The sequence below is a fragment of the Pecten maximus genome, chromosome 8, assembly GCF_902652985.1.
Source record: "Pecten maximus chromosome 8, xPecMax1.1, whole genome shotgun sequence".
In the NCBI taxonomy this organism is placed as follows: domain Eukaryota; kingdom Metazoa; phylum Mollusca; class Bivalvia; order Pectinida; family Pectinidae; genus Pecten; species Pecten maximus.
Genome location: NC_047022.1, coordinates 29,430,843 through 29,456,153, shown reverse-complemented (window position 1 = coordinate 29,456,153; position 25,311 = coordinate 29,430,843). Strand labels below are relative to the sequence as shown.

Here is a 25,311-nt window from a genome sequence, read left to right as displayed (position 1 = left end):
AGGTCTGTGTTTTACTATCTCCCAAGCACCGGAAGCAGCGTGTGCTTTCGATTTCGATTTCATTTCCGACATATTATATCTAGGCTAACACACGAAATAGGTAAGAAAACCCTATGATGTAAACCTATTCATTTATCTTGTTATATCATGTTATTTTTTTTATTGAACTGTATGATTGCTCACTTTCCTTTTTTCTTTCTCTCCGAAGTTAATAGACTATATAGATCTAAACAAAAAGTACTCCTATACGTATATGAGGTCTTATTCCACCTGATTACATTGGTCGATATTACATGACAGCCTGTCAAAAGTTTCCTGTCGTGTAAACCTCTAATATTATTGGAGTAAACAAAAAGGTGCTTAGCATTTAAAGGTCCCATCTTGTGTGTGAGCAGCCCGATTCTGCCCGATCCTGTAAATCGTCTTTTGGTCCACAGGGGGCTAACTCAATGAAAATGGAATTTACCATACATATTTCGTATTTACTGGATGGACTGGTCAATATACTTAACGACCATATGATTTCTTTCAGAAAAATCGAGATTTAAAAAATTATTAAAAAATCGAGGTAATTACTAATAAAACAGAGAAATTACCTAGATTTTTTAATAATTTTTTAAATCTCGACTTTTCTGAAAAAAATCATATGGTCGTTAAGTATATTGATCAGTCCATCCAGTAAATACGAAATATGTATGGTAAATTCTATTTTCATTGAGTTAGCCCCCTGTGGGTTGGTCCAGTGCACGCATTGCATTTATGTGAAAAATATCAATAATTCATATAATTTTGTTATAATAAGGCAATAATGTTCCAAATATGCTCGTTTGAAATCAAACTAAATACATCACTAATAATTTAAAGGTCTGATCTTGTGTGTGAGCCTCCCGATCCTGTAAATCGTCTTTTGGTCCGGTGCGGGCAGTACGTTGATGGGAAAAATACTTAATAATTGAATTCATGTCTGATCATTTTGTTATAATTATGCAATAATGTTTTAAATATACCAGTTTAAAACCAAAATAAACACATCACTAATAACTAAAAGGTCTGATCGTGTCCGTAAGCCGCCCGATCCTGTAAATCGTCTTTTGGTCCAGTGCGTTTAAAATATGCTCGTTTAAAATCAAAATAAATGCATTGGCATAGCATGAACGGTCCGATTCTACTCCGATCCTGCCCGATTCTGCCCAATTCTGCCCGATCCTGTAAATCGTCTTACCGCAAATGTTTGTTTTTTTAACTGAAGTCCCTATTTCATAATTATATAAGTCCAAGACCGATTATACAGCTGTTATAGATCTAGACTGATGTATGTAGATACGGTCTTGGATATAAACGTGCTAAGCATCTATGATCTAATGCGAAACAGTAAAGAGAAAATATTCCTTTTTTATTTAACTGAAAAACTTGAAAGTCTAACCACAGATCTAGAGGTTCGTAGCAAATGATATAGTATTACGTATATTTCAGAGATTGATCGTGTACACTGTATTGACATTTATAAAGAAGTCCTGTATTTTAACGATAACTAATTGACTAACATAGCATGACTGTAGGTAGCCCAAGTTTCCTCTGGCCCTGACCAGAGATGTTTGTGTCTGGTTTATTGCCAGAGAGCACTACAAATATGAAACGTGGAATTCTCTGACACCGTTTGTATCTAAGACTTTGGTAGAACACAGTAAAATTGGGCGTGACATAACATGTACACCTACCATACATATTTGGATAAATGAGATATTAATTTAACCCAAAAAACCCATTGAGATAGTCCCAATATTGGTGTTCTATTATAATATTCCGTCCGTAAAGACCTTTGCTTTAATAAGATCTACACTGTAGTTACTCGTTAGACGATAACACCGCACGAAACATATGACAGGCGCTGTGTACATTTGTAACCTCTAACTTCCCAAGGCGGATTTACACTGTGCAGAATGTCAAATTTTCAAGGTCAGGACTTTGATCTGACATGTCTAACGTTTAAGGTGTTTAACAGTGTCATGTCATTACCTCATTTTCATTAATCTGTCATTAAGTCCACAAAAATAGCACTCAAAGACGCACAATCATGATTATTTACAGTCTTCATTCCGGTACCACTCTGAATGAAAATGGCGGCCTGGTAAATACTAAAATGTAATAAAAGGCAAAACAACCAAAAAGCTATTTCAGTATTTGATCTGCACTTTATATTTGTTCTGCTTGGTACATACATTCCATATTTTTCACAACCAATATGCCACCATGTTCGAAATAGGTTACTTGATGTGGTGGAATGGTATAGCAAAGTATTTTGTGTCAAAGTATTATTAATTCACCAAGTTTAGACTTATGAATACCGATATTATAGTCTCTTTCTTTCCATCCTGAAACCATTGCCCAGTGTCAAATAGGGTTTCGTTGCTAAAGGTCGGTTGGCGTCACAACAAAAAAATAGCCAGAGACCTTGCTTTAGCTAGCTGAAGTACACGGTATTATGCCCACAGTTGGCAACTGGGGGCATACTATATATGCAGGCAAAATGAGGTACAATCCTTATATTACCTTAAGCAAATTGTTTAAATACAGTATGAAGAAAATAAAATGCACCAGGTATATATGGTGACAGGGCCAGAGGAAACTTGGGGCTACATCCATGCATGTACCGGTTTGGGAAAACCACCAACTTCAGTAAAATATGCAAACTTGGCCTATTAATTATATGCCAATTGAAATATAGCTTTGTTACTAAAATAGCTTTACTTTAAACTTAACTTCTATAAAATTTTCGTCGAAGTTGCATTTATTTAGTCATAAAACATCATATGAATACAACAATACAAATTATTTCCATGTTTGAAAGTACAGGTACTTAAAATGTCCCTGTGTGAATCCCAAATGATAACTTGTTTTGCAGACCAGTAAAATTCTATGAACAGTCCTTTAAATACCATTGCACATCATCAACAACAAGATAAAACTGCTCACATTGTAAATTAAAATGTAATAAGCATGGTATTAAAAAGATATACCTAGGCACCTGACTTAACCGGTATAAATGAGTGAAGTCATCAAAAAAAAATCAGATATGTTCATGAAAATATGTTGATGATATATATACCTATAATACTTAAAGACAAAACAAGTGAGGATTATACCAAGCAATGAAAGGTTTTAAATTAGTAAATTCATGAAGTAGGGCATGTAGAAATACTTTGATTTGGTAAGAATTCATTACATGATTTACACCATATCATGTTCATTAAGTTGACATGTTATTGCTGATTTTCAGAATGGAATGTGATTCAGAAGCTACAGAAACTGAGCAAAATGTCCCAGCTGGTCCGTCTGGGAGTAAACCAGAGGATCAGTTTGTCCTATCCACGGTAGGCAATCAAGAGAATGTTAAACCTGACAGTGATACTGTGGTACAGACTGACAGTGGTGACACATCGGACAAGAAGGATGAAGCTGGAATGTGTGTTAATTTAGAAAGTGGTGTTGATGAAGCAGGAATTAGTGAGAATGTTGGAGAGGATGGGGATGATGAAGAGGAGTCAAAAGACCAGGATGAGTCTTCTGCTTCTAGGACAGACCACTTATTCACATCTGAAATATTCAAAATAGAAATTCTTAACCTGCCAAGGTTTGGATTTAAAGTGAGTAATATGGAGTAAAACTATTATTTGTAGTTAAGGATGAATTTTATCTAATATCTGTACATAATACTTAGAATATTGCCACCATAATTTCTATGATACTTTAATTATACAGAAGTAAATACATGTAGTATGAGAATGATGTATATAAACATCATTGGTATGTACATATATATATATAGTCTTTGATGAAAATAAATTTTGAACACAAAATGAACTATTTACTAACCATATCAGCATGGGTGGAGGTTATGCAGTTAATTTCCAATTTGATAACATGTGTATAGTACTGGTGCATGTAATCTATTGTAATTTTGCAGCAATTAAAGAAACGCTTAGCAACTTTGGAAGTAAAACCAGTAAAAATCAAAGCCCTTGAAAGGAAAGGCTTTGCATTTGCAACATTTAGGTATGTATGTACAATGTATATAATTACCATTACATACAAATGTATAGTATGCTTTATTTTTAAAATTTATTTCAATCTTGCTTTTTCATCAGTTAACTCTTTGTACAATAGATAATTACTTACATAACATTGCTAAATACAGGTTTTACGGCATGTGTATCATGTATCAAGGATTATATACAATACACACATATATTTCTATAGCATCATCTAGCTCTACTGAAAGTAAAATTATTTTAATGTCATATAGCCTGCTATAATTGGAGACATATTTAGACATCATGAAAGCATGGAAATATATTTGATTTGATAATTTTCAACTGAATAGTCTATGGAAATAAGTCTGGTTAGTTTAAGTTATCTTTGTGTGTAGATTAAAAAGGTTGGTTTAGTTTTTTGAATTGATACATAATATGCACTTTGTATTAAATGTTGTGTAAAACTTTCAACACAGGAATGAGGAAGAAAGAGAAGATGCCATTAAGAAGATTACTGGCCATGTTTGGAAGGAACGGAAACTCAAAGTGAAGAAAGCATCTGCTACAATGGATCCACTTCTTCAGAAGAGGAAGCGAGAATCTGAACAGAAAATGGGTGGGAATATATGTTATTGATAATACAACAGCTCATAATATAACAAAAAACTATTTTGGACATAGTACAGAGCATTGCCTTTCAGCTCAAGAGCACTTTTCATTCTAAACTATATCTGTGCAAAAACTATATACATACATGTATGTACATATATCTTGGACTTACACCAGTTTTCACATGACATTTTATGAAAAAAGACTTATCCAGTAAAGCTCTTATTTTTGTGAGTCTTGGTTTCAAACAAAAATCAAAACTTTGAGACATGTTTTAAAAAATCTCATATGAACTTGAAACTTAAATACTCTTCACAAGACTTAGAAAAGAATCATTTTGACAGGTTTCAATGTGAAAATATGGAGGAAAAATCAAACGGAGGCAGCAATTTTGTAGCTTCACTTTCAATTCACAATGTTATGTTGTCCATATTATGACATGACAACTGGTTTCTGGCTTAAGCTTGGCAGCCAATGGAAAACATTTCAGGGTATAATAGGTGACAGATGCAAAACTGCTTCATCTACATGTACTGGACAGTAAAAATAATGATTATGTGATAAAAAGATATGTTACTGTGATATATTACAAAATTTGGATGGTATTCTTGACTAGAATTATGGTTTCTTTATTTTTTTATTATCATTCCCCTGCATTTACCGAAATGGCTGATCGGAGGGGGGATGGCCTGGGGGATATTAATTTGGGTTCAGTCGTTTGTCCATACGTCTGTCACACTTCGCTTCAGTGCGATAACTGCAACAAGTCAAATGTTGAAGGATTTTCTTCAACCTTGGTAACATGGTTAAATGTCTTACGCGCTCAGCAAAGTTTAATTGACACTTTTACTGGACTTTTTTGGGCGGAGTTCTAGAACATTGATTAACTAAAAACATTTGTTTCTGCCATTTCCCGGAAATAACTGGACAGTTGTTAATATATTTTCTTCAAACATGATAACAAGGTTAAATACCTTAAGGGCTAGGCCAAGTTCGATTGCCATATGCAGTTTTGCCGAGTGTTATTTGGCAGAGTTATGGGTTTTTGGCCCTTAATTAACAAAAAAAATAGTTTTCTGCTGTTTCCATGCAATGACTCCCACAAATATTATCTGATTATCATCAAAATTAGTAACAGATCTAGAGTTATAATCCCTTGTGTTGGGAAAACATTGTTATTTGTTGTTAAATAATTATAACTCTCCAAGACATTTTCAAGAAGTCTACAAACTTAGGAACAGGATTCAATGTATTAAGGGCTCAGCTGAATTTGTGATAGGATTTGATAATAACAGATGAAAAGAGAAGTCTTGCAAAATCAGTTTACTTTATCCTATAATACATGCTCAATAAAATATCTAACTTCTGTATAAGGCTTTATTTTTTTCTTTTGAGTTTCAAGTAATAAAGTATTGCTCAACAGAACATGAATTTTTCCAAAAATTTGCTTTTTTTTCTCCAGATGAACCTCCTGATAAAAAGGACAAACTGGATGATGATCTACCTCCAGAAATCAGGTATTTATAGAGATCATGGTTATTATGTATGAGACACTTGCTGGATCGACGAGAGAGATTTACTGTAGTATCAGGTGAGGGAGACTTGCTGTAGTATTGGGTGAGGGAGACTTACTGTAGTATCAGGTGAGGGAGACTTACTGTAGTATCAGGTGAGGGAGACTTACTGTAGTATCAGGTGAGGGAGACTTGCTGTAATATCAGGTGAGGGAGACTTACTGTAGTATTGGGTGAGGGAGACTTACTGTAGTATTGGGTGAGGGAGACTTACTGTAGTATTGGGTGAGGGAGACTTACTGTAGTATCAGGTGAGGGAGACTTACTGTAGTATTGGGTGAGGGAGACTTACTGTAGTATCAGGTGAGGGAGACTTACTGTAGTATTGGGTGAGGGAAGCTTACTGTAGTATCACGTGAGGGAGATTTACTGTAGTATTGGGTGAGGGAGACTTACTGTAGTATCAGGTGAGGGAGATTTACTGTAGTATCAGGTGAGGGAGACTTACTGTAGTATCAGGTGAGGGAGACTTACTGTAGTATCAGGTGAGGGAGACTTACTGTAGTATCAGGTGAGGGAGACTTACTGTAGTATCAGGTGAGGGAGACTTACTGTAGTATTGGGTGAGGGAGACTTACTGTAGTATCAGGTGAGGGAGACTTACTGTAGTATTGGGTGAGGGAGACTTACTGTAGTATCAGGTGAGGGAGATTTACTGTAGTATTGGGTGAGGGAGATTTACTGTAGTATCAGGTGAGGGAGATTTACTGTAGTATCAGGTGAGGGAGATTTACTGTAGTATCAGGTGAGGGAGACTTACTGTAGTATCAGGTGAGGGAGACTTACTGTAGTATCAGGTGAGGGAGACTTACTGTAGTATCAGGTGAGGGAGACTTACTGTAGTATCAGGTGAGGGAGATTTACTGTAGTATCAGGTGAGGGAGACTTACTGTAGTATCAGGTGAGGGAGACTTACTGTAGTATCAGGTGAGGGAGACTTACTGTAGTATTGGGTGAGGGAGACTTACTGTAGTATTGGGTGAGGGAGACTTACTGTAGTATTGGGTGAGGGAGATTTACTGTAGTATCAGGTGAGGGAGACTTACTGTAGTATTGGGTGAGGGAGACTTACTGTAGTATCAGGTGAGGGAGACTTACTGTAGTATCAGGTGAGGGAGACTTACTGTAATATCAGGTGAGGGAGACTTACTGTAGTATCAGGTGAGGGAGACTTGCTGTAATATCAGGTGAGGGAGACTTACTGTAGTATCAGGTGAGGGAGACTTGCTGTAATATCAGGTGAGGGAGACTTACTGTAGTATCAGGTGAGGGAGACTTACTATAGTATTGGGTTAGGGAGATTTACTGTAGTATCAGGTGAGGGAGACTTACTGTAGTATCAGGTGAGGGAGACTTACTGTAGTATTAGGTGAGGGAGACTTACTGTAGTATTGGGTGAGGGAGATTTACTGTAGTATCAGGTGAGGGAGACTTACTGTAGTATTGGGTTAGGGAGATTTACTGTAGTATCAGGTGAGGGAGACTTACTGTAGTATTGGGTGAGGGAGACTTACTGTAGTATTGGGTGAGGGAGACTTACTGTAGTATCAGGTGAGGGAGACTTACTGTAGTATCAGGTGAGGGAGACTTACTGTAGTATCAGGTGAGGGAGACTTACTGTAGTATTGGGTGAGGGAGACTTACTGTAGTATTGGGTGAGGGAGACTTACTGTAGTATTGGGTGAGGGAGACTTACTGTAGTATCAGGTGAGGGAGACTTACTGTAGTATCAGGTGAGGGAAACTTACTGTAGTATCAGGTGAGGGAGACTTACTGTAGTATCAGGTGAGGGAGACTTACTGTAGTATCAGGTGAGGGAGACTTACTGTAGTATCAGGTGAGGGAGACTTACTGTAGTATTGGGTTAGGGAGACTTACTGTAGTATTGGGTTAGGGAGAATCAATGACTCACTTTGAGGTCACTGAGAAAATCCAAGTATAATTAATGTACCCCACTACGTTGTATTCAACAAAAGCTTCAACTCCAGTTCAGAGACTTGCAATATTGGTTCAGTGTGTATTTATGACATCTTCAATGTTTCAGAGTTGTGAACAATAGGTCACACTCAGTAACACAAGGACTGTACACTTCATTAAGACAAAAATCAATCACCCTCATGTTCAATGGATTTTGACAGGATATTGGTTTTGACAAATAATTGGTTCACTATATGTATATATTTATCATTGGATTGTAGACTGAAGAATGCTGTATCCCCTCTGTGGAATGTCCCATATGAGGATCAGCTAAAGGTAATATTTATAGAATTCCAATATTATCAGATAAGGCATACAGTTAATTAGCTCATCTAATGCACATGATGTATAAGGTGGATCAAACTCTGATTGTTAAAATGTCATCTGACATCATTTGATTAATGATATCACAGTGTTACTGTTGCAATTGCACTTGAACACTAAGGACTTGGAGTTTGTTTTCATTTTAAAATTAATAATTTTCCATTGTTTGCAAAATGTAGCTTTCTGGTTGGTTGAGTTCTCTTTTCATACCTTTATGAAAACAACAACCAGTAAATGGCATGAAAAACGTGACATCCCAATAGGACCATTGATGTTGTGTAACGATTTGTTCAAAAGAATCCCTTAAATAAGTAAAATTGTACATAAAACATGTTTTAAATTTGAATAACAGTTTCAGAATTTAATTATAAGCATTGATAACATCATTTAAAAAAATTCTTTATAGGGATATGAAAAAAAAATTGTTTGCACACTTGTGTAAGAATCTGCATTGAGGATTCATATTGTTGGAAGCAGTTTTTAGCTCACCTGGTCCAAAGGACCAAGGTGAGCTTATGCCATACCGTGGCGTCCGTCATCCGTCGTCTGTCGTCTGTCGTCCGTCCGTCGTCCGTTGTCCGTCCGTCCGTCAACAATTGACTTCTTCTTCATAACCACTGATCAGAATTTGACCAAATTTGGTCAGAAGCATCCCTATGGGTAGGGGATTCAAAATTGTACAAATGATGGGGCTGGCCCCCAGGGACCTGAAGGGCGGGGCCAAATGTGGACAATTGGGCTATATTGATATAAACAACTTCTTCTCTGAAACCGAGCAAAGGATATTGCTCATATTTGCCTGGTAGCAACACTATGGGGTGGGGATTCAAAATTGTACAAATGGTGTGGCTGACCCCCGGGGGGGGGGGGGGGGGGGGGCTGAGGGGCAGGGCCAAGAGGGGTCAATTTGGCTAAATTGATATGAACAACTTCTCCTCTGAAACTAAGCAATATATATTGCTCAATTTTGACTGTGAGAATCCCTTTGGGGTAGGGATTCAAAATTGTACAAATGGTGGGGTCTACCTCCCTGGCGGCTGAGGGGCGGGACCAAAAGGGGTCAATTCGGCTAAATTGATATAAACAACTTCTTCTCTGAAACTAAGCAATGGATATCACTCATATTTGCCTGGTAGCAACCCCCTAGGGTAGGGATTCAAAATTGTACAAATGACAGGGCTGACCCCAGGGGACCTAAGAGGCGGGGCCAAAAGGGGTTATTTTGGCAGAATTGATATAAACAACTTCTTCTCTGAAACTAAGCAATGGATATCACTCATATTTGCCTGGTAGCAACCCCCTAGGGTAGGGATTCAAAATTGTACAAATGACAGGGCTGACCCCAGGGGACCTAAGAGGCGGGGCCAAAAGGGGTTATTTTGGCAGAATTGATATAAACAACTTTTTCTCTGAAACTAAGCAATGGATATCTTTAATATGTGACTGGTAGCATTCCCTTGGGTTAAGGATTCAAAATTGTACAAATGATGGGGCCGACCCCCTGGAGGCTGAGGGGCTGGGCCAAAAGGGGTCAATTTGGCTAAATTGATATGAACAACTTCTCTGAAACAGCTCATATTTGACTATTAGCATCCTATTGGGATAGGGATTCAAAATTGTATAAAGGAAGGAGCTGACCCCCCAGGGGGCAGAGGGCAGGGTCAAAAGGGACCAATTGGTCTAAACAAGATCTTCTCTGAAACTAAGCAATGGATATCACTCACATTTGTGTGGTAGCATCCCTATGGGGTCACACCAAAAGTCAATTTCATTTCATGGATTAATGCACCTTTTGGCATTTTTAGTATTGAAATAAAACCAATGTACATGTACCCATATAAAATGCTTATGATATATATTGACATAGCAATACCAGCGACAAATATACTTAAGCATCATTCTTGTTTCATATCTCATGAAACCAGGTGAGCGATACAGGCCCTCTGGGCCTCTTGTTAGGTCATCTGACCAGAAGGGTCAGGATGACCTATAGTCATCATGCTTCGTCCAACTTCATGTGTCGTGTGTAAACTTTTCATTTAAACGACTTCTTCTCAATAACCAATAGTCCCAGGGACTTGATATTTGGCCTGTAGCATGCTGGGACCTACTTTCAAGGTCATGGGGGTCAAATAGGCTGAAATCTTCAAATGACATCTTCTCAATAACTGAGAGGCCCAGGGTCTTGATATTAGACCTGTAGCATGCTTGGGTGAAGTGCTATTGAGTTTGTTCAAATGAATGACCTTGACCTTCATTCAAGGTCAATGGAGTCAAATAGGCTGAAATGTTTAATTGATTTCTTCTCAATAACCATGAGTGCCAGGGACTTGATATTAGGCCTGAAGCATGCATGGGTGAAGGGCTACTAAGTTTGTTGAAATGAATTACCTTGACCTTCATTCAACGTCAATGGTGTCAAATAGGCTGAAATGTTTAATTGACCTCTTCTCAATAACCAAAAGGCTTGGTATTTACCCTGTAACATCCTGGGGCAAAGAGCTACCAAGTTTGTTAAAATGAATGACCTTGACCTACATTCAAGGTCACACGGGTTGAATAGGCTGAAATATTTAAACAACTTCTTTTCAATAACCAAGAGTGCCAGGAAGTTGATATTGGATCTGTAGCACTCTGGGGTGAAGGGCTACCAAGTTTGTTTAAGTGAATAACCTTGACCTCCTTTTAAGATTACAGGACTCAATTCCTCAAACAACTTCTCAACCAAAACCTCCATGCCAATCAGCGATTTAAGCCCATAGGGCCTCTTTCTATTTGATATTCAATGAAGTACACAATCACCAATAATTTAGTCAGATGACCGTTAAGGCCCATTGGCCTCTTGTTTTTTCTTACCCTAGGAGACTAAAAAATATTGACATCAATGCACAGATATAAAAAAAAAGAAGGATGTACATGTATGTAGATACTATCAACAAATATCAGTTATTTGGCAATTAGAACATTGATTTTACTTGTTACAAAATTTTCACTCTAGCTTGATCACCAGAAACTTGCAGAGATAAAAAAAAATAATTAATGATCTGACATTTCACAAATTGCATATTGAGTGAAAACTCATTATTAGAATCATTAATTGTCACTGTAACAGTAATTGTCTTTGATATAGGTTTAATCTTTTAATTATTAAGAAATGAACAGAAAATATGGGATGAAAAATCACATAATTGATCACATGAACTTAAAGTGACTGGATAGTGAAATTGCTTTTTATCCTTTGTAGTATTTGTGCAAGTACAACAGTAAGAAAAAACTAAAATTATGATGTAAAGATAGAACTCCTGGATTTTGGTTTTTTCAGATGAAAATGCAAGATATGGTACAGATATTGAAGACATTAGCTAATCGTATTCAGAGAGAAAACCCTGAATTTCGAGACTGGCTTAAGGCCCAAAGGTACATTATAATATAAATTATATTACATTAAAAACGAAATAATGATAAAAAGATTTTCAGTAATATATGTACATGTATAAAGATTTTCAGTATCCAAAAGCAGCTTTTATTCTATCTGTCCCTTTCAACTATAGTTGATTAATATATACTTCATGGAGTCTTGATCATAATGTGTAATAAGTCTATGGTGTTATATTTATGCTGTTGCTGGCTATTTTGAAAATGTTTAATCTGCAAGGTCTTCAAAATAATGTTCATGTCTGTTGAGACATTAATTATTAATACCACGGTAATGGGACTCGGGCAATAAAACCAAATTAGATGATTTTGGCTATAGTGTGAGAAGATGTTGTTTGTATATATTTATTGTTAACAATCCTATTTATCATTAATCATGTGTTAATGTTTGCTATTTTTTTCCTCTAGGTCAAAGTATGATGGGAAATGCTGTGAGATGCTACCCATTAAAGCCTCTGTAAGTATAATAATTACTCATGGCTGTATACATACCTAATTTCCTTATAACAATTGTATGGCACTCGGTAGGACCATTCCAGTTCCTGTAAGCCGACCCCAATATTTCTGGGAAGTTGACAATTATTTGCTTATAAAAGTCAGTAGAAATGTTGCTTTTTCAAATTGTTGATCTTCTATAATATTGAATATATAACTCTAGATCTAAGATCTAGTTCAAATCTTGAACATCTGTTATCAACTCTAAAGCTGTTAAATGTGTTGATGGTTGTTATCAATTTGAAATCAGGTGTTTAATGATCAAAACAGCATATGTTACATTGTAAACTCCCTGATTAAGTTTAATTATTGTCATGATTCTGCAGCCCATGTTAGAAGCATACAGAAACAAGTGTGAATTTACCATTGGAAAGGACATCAATGGGCAAGGTCAGTATTGTCAATGGAGTCAAATGGACAAGTTGTACATTGTCATTGTGTTCATCAATGCATACAGGCCTAGGGGTCTATAGCAACCACTCAATGGAGAAAGCAACCTTTTCACTACTATTAGGTTATGCAATACAATTATGTTCAAAACAAATTTGAAGATACAAGTATAGTGTATTGTACTTTGTTGTGTGCATTCACACTGTTTAGAAGATAAATTTATCATATACTGATGTATATGTAAATGATTCTTTTTATTGGAACATACAAGAAGTAGCATTTTTCTTAGGTCAGATGTTGACTCAGACTTCAATAAGAAACTGTTGCAGATTTTAGTTTTAATTGACGACACAAAATGATTGTTACCTGATTATAATCATTATATGATTATTATTGTAACAATGTAAGTACATATGTAATTTGAGAATCAAATTGAATGTTCCTACATGTATATATTGTGAAATTACTTTTAATATTAATTCATATATTACACACGGGTTGCTTTTGCTAGTATTTGTATAATCATTGTACTAGTTTTTAAAGTGGAATTTTCACTGAGGAATGTAATGAAAATGAAATAAATTTTTCAAAAAATGATAAATATGCTTTTTGAATTTAAGGATTGAGAGCTATGCTACTGTCATAATCTGCTACATGTATATAATTCATAATTCACTGAGATCTCGCTATCCGGACAACTAATTTAAATACCTATATTTAGAAAGCTTTGTCTTATTGAAATGACAGTACACTATTATGTGTTTATTGTATTGCAGACAATACTGTGGGATTTCGGTATGGACTATATAAGCAAGGCAGCAAAAGTGTAGGGGAACCACACGATCAGATTATAATGCCAGATTCAATGAAGAGATTTGTAAAGGTGAATGGATTTGAAGATATTTTCTTTTTGTGAAATGTGTTATTTGTCAAGTTTTAAAAGAATATTGAATTTGAGTTTACTGTACATGACATTGTGTAAGTCTGTACCCGGTACTACCGAGACTTGTCAATTGTTATAACAGGTACTCTTGTCACATGACTGCAAATCAGTTATGCGGTCCAAGTTAAAATCAGTAGCCGAATAATCGGACATATATTTACAACATTAACCTGATCTAGATAGATCTGTATTAGCAGGTGAAAAGTTATCACTATCAAAACTTTCCCAGTAAAACTGGTATGACCTTAGTTGTCGTTGTTTGTGACCAAGTTCTATAGCATAGGACATATGCCCAGTCAAACTAGGAAATTCTTTAAAATGGCACCAAATGAATTTTTTTTTAAATGTCAACTTTGCAGTATGAAAATTGTGTATACAGAAGATAAAAGATTCAGAATTTCAATAATTAAATTTCATTTCAAAAAATCAAAATTTTAACATAGTAACCTATACTGTAATTCAGTTTTTATGATGTGAAAAAGAGAGAAAAGACCCTCACAGCCGTACATTTCTTAGTATGTGATCTAACGTAGGATGTATTTGTGGATTAATTATCTTTGATGGATGTTTGTGACAGATTCACATGGATAATCCTGGAAACTTTTTTAATATTTTAAGTTTACAATGCTCGATAATACATAAATTCATGATAGTTTTAGGTTCAAAGATATATGTTCAAAGATAGGAACCAATTAGATGCCATGGTGTTTTTTGGTCCAGGAGTTCTATCTTTACTTTATTACATCATTCTATTTTTTTCCTCTTACTGTTGTATGTGCTGGCAGAAATACTACAAAGGATAATGCACAATTAGGCTAAAGATTATTTCTGTTATCTAAAAATAAATATAAATAATTCAAAGAAAACTAAACAAGGAATTTATTCTGCCATTGATTGAATAATTTTGAATATATATATAATTATATGTTCCAGAGTTTCCAAACGTTTATCCGTGCCAGTGGCTATGGTGCGTATGACCCCCAGAGTCATGAAGGTCACTGGCGGATACTGACGACTCGGGTCTGTCAAGGTAGTGCTGATTTCATGGCAGTCATAGACTTTGACCCCCAGAATCTCTCTAAGGTACTTTGAATGTTCATCATTTATACAAAGTGTATTCATCATTTTCAAAGCATCCAATTCTTAATTTGTTTATATGGCACAATAGCATTATTATTTATCTCATGCAAATTATTTAATGCATTTAACACAGTCTATTTCTGACAGATAAATAACTGGAGCTTTAAACAACCAAACATTGGGAACAGTTGAGATCAGTTGAATCAATGGAGTTATATGAAAACATTAAGTTATGTTAAATTTTTACTCGAATGATTAAGTGGATAATTGTAAATGATTTTTATTTTTTATTTCTTTATTAAACTGCAGGAGGACCTTGAAGCTTTAAAGTCAAAATTGAAGGACTACTTTTCAACAGGGGAAGGAAGTGACTGTGGAGTGACAAGTCTCTTTTTCCACACATATAAAGATAGGTAACGTCTTTTTAAATTTCATTTTAGTAAGTAATAATAATATGTTTAAGGCTAAATTATACATGTGTAATCAAAAGAGTAAGAAAAATGGCCATTATGCAAGGTGCATGTATGTTCAATTCGATCCTTGCTTACAATTTACAAGGCACAGAATGTAATTAATACATGTTATTAACATATCATGATCATTAGAACAGTTGCTAAATATGAAATCATCTGATAAACATATGAACTAATTTTTGTAACTTTCATAAGTATACATTTATATAGGGATACAGCTGCAATTGCATCAGCCAATTCAGCACAATTGTTTTCAGATGTACTGTACTCATTTTTATTATGTTGACAATCCTCAGGCCAGCAAATCCACCAGAATATGAGCTTCTGTTGGGAGAAAAGGTGAGACATGTCCACATATTGTGACTAATTATAAGTTAATCATTTGTAAAATATAAAAACATAAGGAATATGTTTAAATTTATTGGATAGGATCATGTGGTGATTTACTGTCACGTATAGAGAAATGATACATTAATACCTAGTATACTTGTATTGCTGCTTTTCCCCCACAGAGTAAAAGGTTAGAGAAATGATACTACCAATATTTTGTGCATGTACCTGTATTACAGGTGTCATCAAAAGAAAGTTTGATAAGTGGAAATTTTTGAACGTGAAGTGTATGGGAGACATCAATTGACTAACATATAATCTGCTAGATCACAGAAAATACAAAATGCTATTCAAACTAACCTGCAGCTAGAGAATTTTGTCTGTAGATTAACAGAATCTTCTCCTACCTTGAAGGTGTAATGGAGAAATCTCAAAATCAAGGGCTGACTTTCTTGTTTATTTTAACCCAAGGCTTACCTGAGGGTTGGCTTTACCGAGGGTTAGACAATGAAGATCATCACCCAAAGGGTTGGAGATTTCTTTATCACTTCCTCAAGGTAAGGGATGATTATTAGTCCCTACCAGCGAAACCGGGGAGACTATAGGTTTTGCTTCCGTCTGTCCGTCCGTCCGTCCGCCTGTCCGCCTGTCCGCCCGTCCGGTTAAAGTTTTGGTTAAAGTTTTATAATGGCACACCATTCACTTAATAATGGTATGAGGATGCTGATTCTTTGCATAGAGGTTCTTTGGGTGTGTGGCATTACTTTTTTATGGTTAAAACTGAAAAAATTATTTTCATTTTTTGAAAATTTTGGCATATTATGAACTTTCTCTGTATTCTTGTGGTTAAAGTTTTGTAATGGCTCACCATTCACTTAATAATGGTATTAGGATGCTGCTTCACTGATATGGGATTCTTTTGGAATAAAATCAGTGTACAGTCAAACCTACTCTAATGGCCACCTTGAATAAGCGGCCACCTCCGTTAAGCGGCCAGTCTGTCGTCTGCCCGATGGAAAACACTATATAATAAACCTTAAATAAGTGGTCACCCGTTTAACGCGGCCAACGGCCACAAAAATCTGCCCGAGTCATTGTATCGTCCTGTATTAAGCGGCCATTTTGTCCGGAAGTAGACATCCGCGATGATCACATGACCAGGTATTTTATCAAATTCATCAAAACTTTGATCTTTGTTGGTTTTCATTTCAAAATTCACTGTACATGGTTTATTGTTATCAATATCAATAAGTGCATTATAATATGATAAATTCAATAAACTGTTGAAAAAAGAATTGGGCAGCAGGCCATTTCTTGCCAACCTGGTTTAATCAGCCACCTGTCTTAAGCAACCTATATCTGTCGGTCCCTTGGGTGGCCACTTAATACAGGTTTGACTGTACTACTATACTGTGCTATGTAGAATCATGTTTATATTTCAATCCAAGGCTGTCATTACACATTTCACTTTAAATTTACCTTAGATTCTCTTACTCTGTACATGTACAGTAAACATACCAAAAGAATACCTGAATATCTTTTAGGGGCAGGAAACATTGTTTATTCAACCCAATAGAGTTGAATTTACACCTTGTTTGGAATGAACTTATTTTCATCAAATGATCATGTTTCAGTTTTGGCTTAACTTTTTTACTCAAATTTGGCTAAGTTTTAACTTGAGGGCACTAGTAGGGGACTTGTATTGGTTTAGCAATACTCACAGAATGCTTGTTTTGATTATTTTTCACCTTTCATAATGTTTCAGTTACACAAGTTACAGTTCAAATACATATGAAAAAAAATCTTTTTAATACACTTAGTTGGAGGTGAAAGTGGCTGTCAGTGATAAAATAAATTCATAGTGACCAGGTATTACACAAGGTTTATTGGATTAATTCTACATGTAGGTTCATAGTTCTGCAAATACTTACTAGTAAACATTAATATTCATTACTTGTAATTACAGTTTATACAGGAAGAAATGCTGGGAATGAAGTTCAGGATATCACCTGGAGCCTTCTTTCAAGGTACAGTATCTAAAGCGTGGGTGAAGTATACCTTATGGTCAATGCTGAAGTACGTAACCTACGAAAGACGGGACATGCGGAAAAATATAGCAGCATTTAAGTTAAATATTAAAGAAAGTTACAAATATTTCAAAAGCAAATATAATTTTGTTACTTTACAGGGTTAGCACAGGCCTTGAGAAAGTCTTGAATTTCACCTTATGGGCCTTGAAAAGCCTTGAAAATTGGTCTACAGCCTTGAAAAGCCTTGAATATTTAGGTTTCATTATAGGATAAGTTAAACCCTGGCCACTGATCATTTGGATTCAACTTTGTCCATGTCGCCTCCCCTACAGACATTAATAATTACCATGTCAAGTTGTATTTTGATCAAGTAGTGTATAGTTATAAGTTGCCTTTTTAGGTCATCTGACCCGAAAGGTCAGGATGACCTATAGTCATCATGCTTCGTCCGTCGTCGTGCGCCGTCCGCCGTGCGTAAACTTTTCACATTTCAATCTTCTTCTCAAGTTCCACCAGTGGGATTGAGCTGAAACTTGCCTGAAATGATCCTGAGATGGTCCTGACCAAGTGTTGTTATTTTTCGGGTCAGTCTGAAATCCAAGATGGCCGCAATAGCCGCCATTTTGAAAACACATTTTAAACTTCTTCTCAAGTTCCACCAGTGCTGCTGGGCTGAAACTTGCCAGAAATGATCCTGAGATGATCCCGACCAAGTGTTGTTATTTTTCGGGTCGTTCCGAATTCCAAGATGGCCGCCATAACCGCCATCTTGAAAAACACATTTTAAACTTCTTCTCAAGTTCCACCAGTGCTATTGAGCTGAAACTTGCCTGAAATGATCCTGATATGATTGCGACCAAGTGTTGTTATTTTTCGGGTCGGTCCGAAATCCAAGATGGCCACCATAGCCGCCATCTTGAAAAACACATTTTAAACTTCTTCTCAAGTTCCACCAGTGCTGTTGGGCTGAAACTTGCCAGAAATGATCCTGAGATGATCCTGACCAAGTGTTGTTATTTTTCGGGTCGGTCCAAAATCCAAGATGGCCGCCATAGCCCCCATCTTGAAAAATACATTTTAAACTTCTTCTCAAGTTCCAACAGTGCTATTGAGCTGAAACTTGCCTGAAATGATCCTGATATAATTGCGACCAAGTGTTGTTATTTTTCGGGTCGGTCGAAATCCAAGATGGCCGCCATAGCCGCCATCTTGAAAAACACATTTTAAACTTCTTCTCAAGTTCCAACAGTGCTATTGAGCTGAAACTTGCCTGAAATGATCCTGATATGATTGCGACCAAGTGTTGTTATTTTTCGGGTCGGTCCGAAATCCAAGATGGCCACCATAGCCGCCATCTTGAAAAACACATTTTAAACTTCTTCTCAAGTTCCACCAGTGCTGTTGGGCTGAAACTTGCCAGAAATGATCCTGAGATGATCCTGACCAAGTGTTGTTATTTTTCGGGTCGGTCCAAAATCCAAGATGGCCGCCATAGCCGCCATCTTGAAAAATACATTTTAAACTTCTTCTCAAGTTCCAACAGTGCTATTGAGCTGAAACTTGCCTGAAATGATCCTGATATAATTGCGACCAAGTGTTGTTATTTTTCGGGTCGGTCGAAATCCAAGATGGCCGCCATAGCCGCCATCTTGAAAAACACATTTTAAACTTCTTCTCAAGTTCCAACAGTGCTATTGAGCTGAAACTTGCCTGAAATGATCCTGATATGATTGCGACCAAGTGTTGTTATTTTTGCGGGTCGGTTGAAATCCAAGATGGCCGCCATAGCCGCCATCTTGAAAAACACATTTTAAACTTCTTCTCAAGTTCCACCAGTGCTGTTGGGCTGAAACTTGCCTGAAATGTTCCTGAGATGATCCCGACCAAGTGTTGTTATTTTTTAGGTTGGTCTGAAATCCAAGATGGCCGCCATATCCGCAATCTTAAAAAACACATTTTAAACTTATTCTCCAGTTCCACTGGTGTCATTGAGCTGGAAATTTGTGAGAATGTTAAGGAAGGAGGGCAAACAAAGTGTTGTTGTTTTTTTTCGGCCTCGTAAAAACTTTGACATGACAGCAATGACGGCCATTTTGTAACATGATTGCGCAATCATGGTTTTCATGAACAACACCTATTTCAAACTTCTTCTCAAATTCCACCAGTGGGATTCAGCTCTTACTTACCAGAAATTATCCTTAGATGGTCCAGACCAAGTGTTATTATTTATTGGGTCGGTCAGAAATCCAAGATGGCCACCATGGCCAACAGTGCCACTATATACTTGCTACAGAGAATGCATACTACAATAATATAAGGGTTTTAATTTAGAGTCAGATGACCGTTAAGGCCCCTGGGCCTCTTGTTGTTCTCTTGTTCCCTCTCAAGATGACTTAGATGACAGGTAAAATGGGCCTTGAATGTTTAATTAAGACATTGAAAAAGCCTTGAAAAGGCCTTGAATTTGGTTGGACAAAATCCGTATGAACCCTGCTTTACCAAAAGTATTGAATGATGCGAAATTATTTCTGAACACATTTCTTTGACTGCTTGCATGTACTATTTATGAAAAACATTTGCGACATACTACTTTATTATATGACTTTAGGACTCGCACAACTAAATCTGCAAATCAGCTGCTGTTTCACACCAGAATCAAGGCCCTAGCAAAAATGTGTTTCTGAGGTTTCAAGCTATTTTCTTGAGTAATTAACATATGGGATAGGTGCTTCATATGTATACGAGAATAAAGAGTCTTGTCTTAAAACTTGAAAAGCAAAAATATACACTCCTAATGAAAATAGACTGACCTAGGACTACAGGTGAAAAAGGCGGAATTTCTCAGGTGGCCCCGGGTGTTCCCCTGTCCACAAAAAAATGTCAGGGTTTCTGTCTTTCGAGAACCGGTTTGCTCTAATATACCATTATGCATACACAATAACATCATTTCATGGGTAGGGAAAACTTCAAACTTTGATTTGATATAAAATTGGTTGAACCTCAAATGAGCGATTGAGGTAATGGAGTCACTAGTAATTGTAAAATATTCAGTTGTGTCCTCTAAAGAGGGAAGGTCTCTCACCTGTTATTGATGGTGTTCATCATACTTACGTTATCATTGTAACCTGGCATAGAACCAATGTACACATACTAAATTAAATACAACTGCATGGGTAACAAACGAGAATGGTGTTTATCATTTAGTAAATACAACTGCATGGGTAACAAACGAGAATGGTGTTTATCATTTAGTAAATACAGCTGCAGCAGAGGTTCTGTACACAGAGATAGCGGACTGGTGTAATGTTTCTCCCGATACTACCGTCCTGGATATCTGCTGTGGCACTGGTACCATCGGACTCAGTGTTGCCAAGGTGACTATACTAGTGTTAAGTTTTTGTCATTCCGTTATCAGTTTTTAGCTCGTCTCTTCGAAGAAGAGTGAGAGCTTATGTTGTCACTCCGGCGTCGGCGTCGGTGTTGGTTTTTCAAATGTTAAGTTTTTGGTGCAAGTGTTGAAAGGCATGGTAATTTATGGTAATATGGTCCCTGTGGAGGTTAAACTATCCCCTGCCAGAGTTAACTAAAAGATTTTTTGGAAAAAAAAAAAGATTTTTGAAAACGTTTGGACTTTGAATATTTCTGCATTAAGTTTTTGGTGCAAGTGTTGAAAGGTATTGATACATCACTTTATAATTATACTAGGGTGCTGCTAATTGGCAATAGAGTCCCTCTGGAGTTAAACTATCCCCTGCCGGAGTTAAACTAAAAGATTTTTTTTCGGAAAAAAAACAGAATTTTGAATTTTTTGGATTTAGAATATTTCTGCGTTATGTTTTTGGTGCAAGTGTCGAAAGGTATTAAAACATCACTTTAAAATTATACTAGGGTGCTAATAATTGGCAATAGAGTCCTTTTGGAGTTAAACTATCCCCTGCCCGAGTTAAACTAAAAGATTTTTTGGAAAAAAAACTGATTTTTTAAATTTTTTGGACTTTGAATATTTCTGTGTTAAGTTTTTGGTGCAAGTGTTGAAAGGTATTAATACATCACTTTATAATTGTACTAGGGTACTTGATATGTGGCAATAGAGTCCCTATGGAGTAAGACAGATTTTTTAAATTTTTATGCAAATGTTGAAAGCTATTAACACATCACTTTATGATTGTACTAGGGTGCTGATATTTGGTAAAAGACTCCCTATTGCATGGATGAAAGTTTTCAGTATTAATACAGAATTTAGTATTTTTAGAAATATGTTCTCCCATATATATAGTAATGATGTTTTTTTGGTCATATGTATCGGATTCCAATAAAGTACCGATTTCTTTTGAATTGATCTCACTAGTACTTCCCATAATGCTTTTGTGTGTTGTTCTGTCATTCACATTTTGATTTCTGTGAAGGGTCTCTTTATTTTGGTGTCTTTCATAGTTATACCTTGTTTTAAAACAAATTCTGCTTTTGTTTAACCTTGGATATTATTTCACTATTTTCTACAAAAGTATTATTTAATTAGTATGTGGTTGTTATGGATTGAATACTTGTATTTCAGGTTTTAATTATAGTTTTTCCTGTCTGTTTGAAACAAAGATGAACGTCATGTGATAGAACTCTCTATTTGGCAAAGTTTCTTTTCCTGTTCATGCTTTCAGTGACTGATGAATTGATTTTATTTTCAGAAAGTATCCCGAGTGGTAGGCATAGAGATGTGTCAGGAGGCGATCAATGATGCTAAAGAGAACGCCAAGATAAATGGTTAGTTTAAATCACCCGTACAGAATACTTCTTTGACAGCGATAGCCGAGAAATGCTGTGATTTAAGTACATGTATAAGAAGATACAGACATGTTGAGATAGATCTACGTATAAACAAGTACATATATGTATGTACAATGTACATATCCCCCACTGAGAAATCACATACGATAATTACACACAACATTTTATTGTAACGGAAATTAAATTAACATTGGAAGACATTTTTTCTAATGACTTTTGGCCAGATAATAAATAAATATGTTAATGTAGGTGTAAATGTGATTTTTTTCCAGGAAGAGGTACATTTTAGCTATTAGAGCTAAGTTTGCAGTCTAAATTTAAAACTAACTTTCAAAGAAGTATACATGTAATAAGAGTTAAGATTTTTAACGCATTCAGAAACAAACTTCAACATCTTTTTATTTTTTTTGGGAGATTTTTTGTATCATCATATTACATTTGTTGATATTTCAGATGTCGAAAACGTTCACTTTGTGTGCAGTAAGGCAGAAGACGCCATCAAGCGCACAATGAAGTCGCTACGATCAACAGATGTGGTGGCGGTGGTGGACCCACCTAGACCAGGACTGCGTAAGTTAATGTAATCAGGATATCTAACAGTGTCTTCAGTAATACCAAATATATTCCATGAGTGTGGCTGATATTTTGATATTTTTCACGAGTGTATAGCATGAGTATATATTTGGTATTACTGAAGATACTGTTAGATATTCTGATTGTTGCATTTTATTGCAAAATATACCGAAGCAGTTCAATCTCTCCCAGAATTCATTGTGGTCCCCCGTCAAATTAAGGCTCACAAATGTGGGTCAAATCACGACATGTATATTCTATCTGCATTATAATTTCATATAACATGAATGAGAGCTATATGCAAAGCTTAATTTTCCCCATTATCATTTGTAAGCAGTGTTCTGATTGGTCAATTCAGAAAAAGCGATATTTTTACCAGTGAAAAATTATATAGAATTTATAGAATGAAAAGTTTTCGATATTTCACTGGTATAAAAACGTAATAAAGAAAAATATTATATTCATTATACACACAAAAAAAAATGTTGCCATGAAATTTTCAGTTGGAAATGGTAAATGGTGTATAGATAATTATCCTTGCTTGTTTTCTTGTTTCCAGAGTCAAGTGTGTTCCAAGCTTTGAGACGATCCCCACATCTAACTAAGGTCGTGTTTGTGTCCTGTAACCCCAAGGCTGCTATGAACAACTTTATAGAGTAAGATTTTAATTTCTCCGTACATAAAGACTTTATATCATCAAAAATTAACCTTCTTTTAAAAAAGATTGTGTCTCCTAATATTTTGACAATTGTTTTGCGCCATATCTTTGTTTAGAAGTCTTTACACTAGAAACTCTCCTATGGATGGATATAAGTGTATACTTTTTACAACATGTACATGATAGATCTTCATGTACAAAATATATTAGACATATATTATCACACAATCAAGAAATAAACCTTATTTCCGATCGCACACTTTCTTAAAAGTCATTTCTAAACTTTTACCAACCACAATAGAATTACACATTGTTAATCTATGTGTGCATGTAAGTGTGATAATTCAATTTACATGTACCTCTGTGCCTCCCAGTTTTTTTCTATTGTCCACTCATTCTTTCTTGTGTACATGGTGCAGACATTGCACATTGTGTTGTGCACTGTAAAAATGAATTATAACATCCATATTTTGATAACTGTCTATTTCATGATAATGATGATCCCCCTGCTTCTGAACGATAAAAATTTGTGGCTATTGAATCGCATTAAATAGATTAATTTTTGTGAATTAGAAAATGTTATTATTAATAATACCTTTTCTGTTGTCCAGCCTGACACGACAGACATCACGACGTAACAAAGGCCCGCCTTATCGACCTGTCAAAGCTGTCCCCGTGGACATGTTCCCCCAGACACCACATTGTGAACTTGTCATTATGTTTGAGCGGGACCAGCCTTACACGAGCCAAGAGGATTCTCCAGCAAGCCCATAGAACTTTCATTAAATTCGCAATTTTAATAAACTTGTCATTTTAAGATACATTTTTTTGGTTTGAAGTTTTTGGGTAACAGTAATTTTAAGTCACATTAATATTGACATTTTGACCCGACTTCTTGCTCAGCAGGATAAGCAGTTAAGGAATCAATATTAAAAAAAATGGGAAGCTCGAGATGAGGAAGCTGGTGAAATAAATGTAAGATTCTTAACCAGTGAAATTGATATGCCTTTGTATGAAGCAAGTCTGCCAAAAGAGGAACACAGCTTGTTTCCCCCGGCATGCACATGTGCAGTCTATTGGAAGATATGGTCAACAAACTCAACGGAGGTAATATTGATAAGTAAGTCAATCATTCTGACGATTTTATCGTCATTGTATTTTCTATTGCTCTAGTTGTCACACAAGCCTATAGCTAGTTGTTTTTGTAAGCAGGAAATGTAATGATTATAGAAGAGCCCATATTGTTATATAATTTGATGCCATATCTGCAGGTATATTCACCAACCTGTCAATGTGAACCTTCAATGTTGATTTGACATCATGATCAGGATCAAGAAATGCAGATTTGTGATTTGTGTGTTAAGATTTATGAACCTAATGGATTTAAACCACTCCAACAGCAGGTCTAATGCAGCATGATAAATACATAATTATTTATATCTCTGAAGGATTAAATCATAACGCAGTTGTATTAAAATATTTTAATTGATCAACGTACACAGACGAAACAAAAGATAATTTAGTACAAATGTCTAAGCTTGAACAAATATGTACATAAAAAATATTACCTCTGTCTGGATTAATTTGAGTACAGAGGTTCGTGAAGA

The 25,311-nt window shown here is 35.9% G+C and overlaps 1 protein-coding gene across 1 annotated transcript; it reads left to right on the top strand.

Annotated features, from left to right (window-relative positions):
* Positions 1-24,525, top strand: LOC117333137 (tRNA (uracil-5-)-methyltransferase homolog A-like). The gene is made up of 19 exons (XM_033892275.1): positions 1-100; positions 3,278-3,644; positions 3,965-4,053; positions 4,508-4,647; positions 6,103-6,157; positions 8,413-8,467; positions 11,838-11,932; positions 12,359-12,407; positions 12,772-12,835; positions 13,612-13,718; positions 14,712-14,861; positions 15,168-15,271; positions 15,628-15,670; positions 17,628-17,688; positions 20,944-21,065; positions 22,374-22,449; positions 22,927-23,043; positions 23,606-23,702; positions 24,316-24,525. Exons 2-19 carry the CDS (start codon positions 3,279-3,281, stop codon positions 24,476-24,478), a joined length of 1,953 nt encoding a protein of 650 aa, XP_033748166.1. The 5' UTR covers positions 1-100; position 3,278; the 3' UTR covers positions 24,479-24,525.
* Positions 24,526-25,311: the final 786 nt, after the last annotated feature.

Coding starts and splice junctions, on each gene's coding strand:
- LOC117333137 (XM_033892275.1), top strand. CDS start 3,279: ATGGAATGTGATTCAGAAGCTACAGAAACTGAGCAAAATGTCCCAGCT. Junction 11,933..12,358: donor GACTGGCTTAAGGCCCAAAG/GTACATTATAAT, acceptor TTTTTCCTCTAG/GTCAAAGTATGATGGGAAAT. Junction 23,044..23,605: donor CCCACCTAGACCAGGACTGC/GTAAGTTAATGT, acceptor TCTTGTTTCCAG/AGTCAAGTGTGTTCCAAGCT.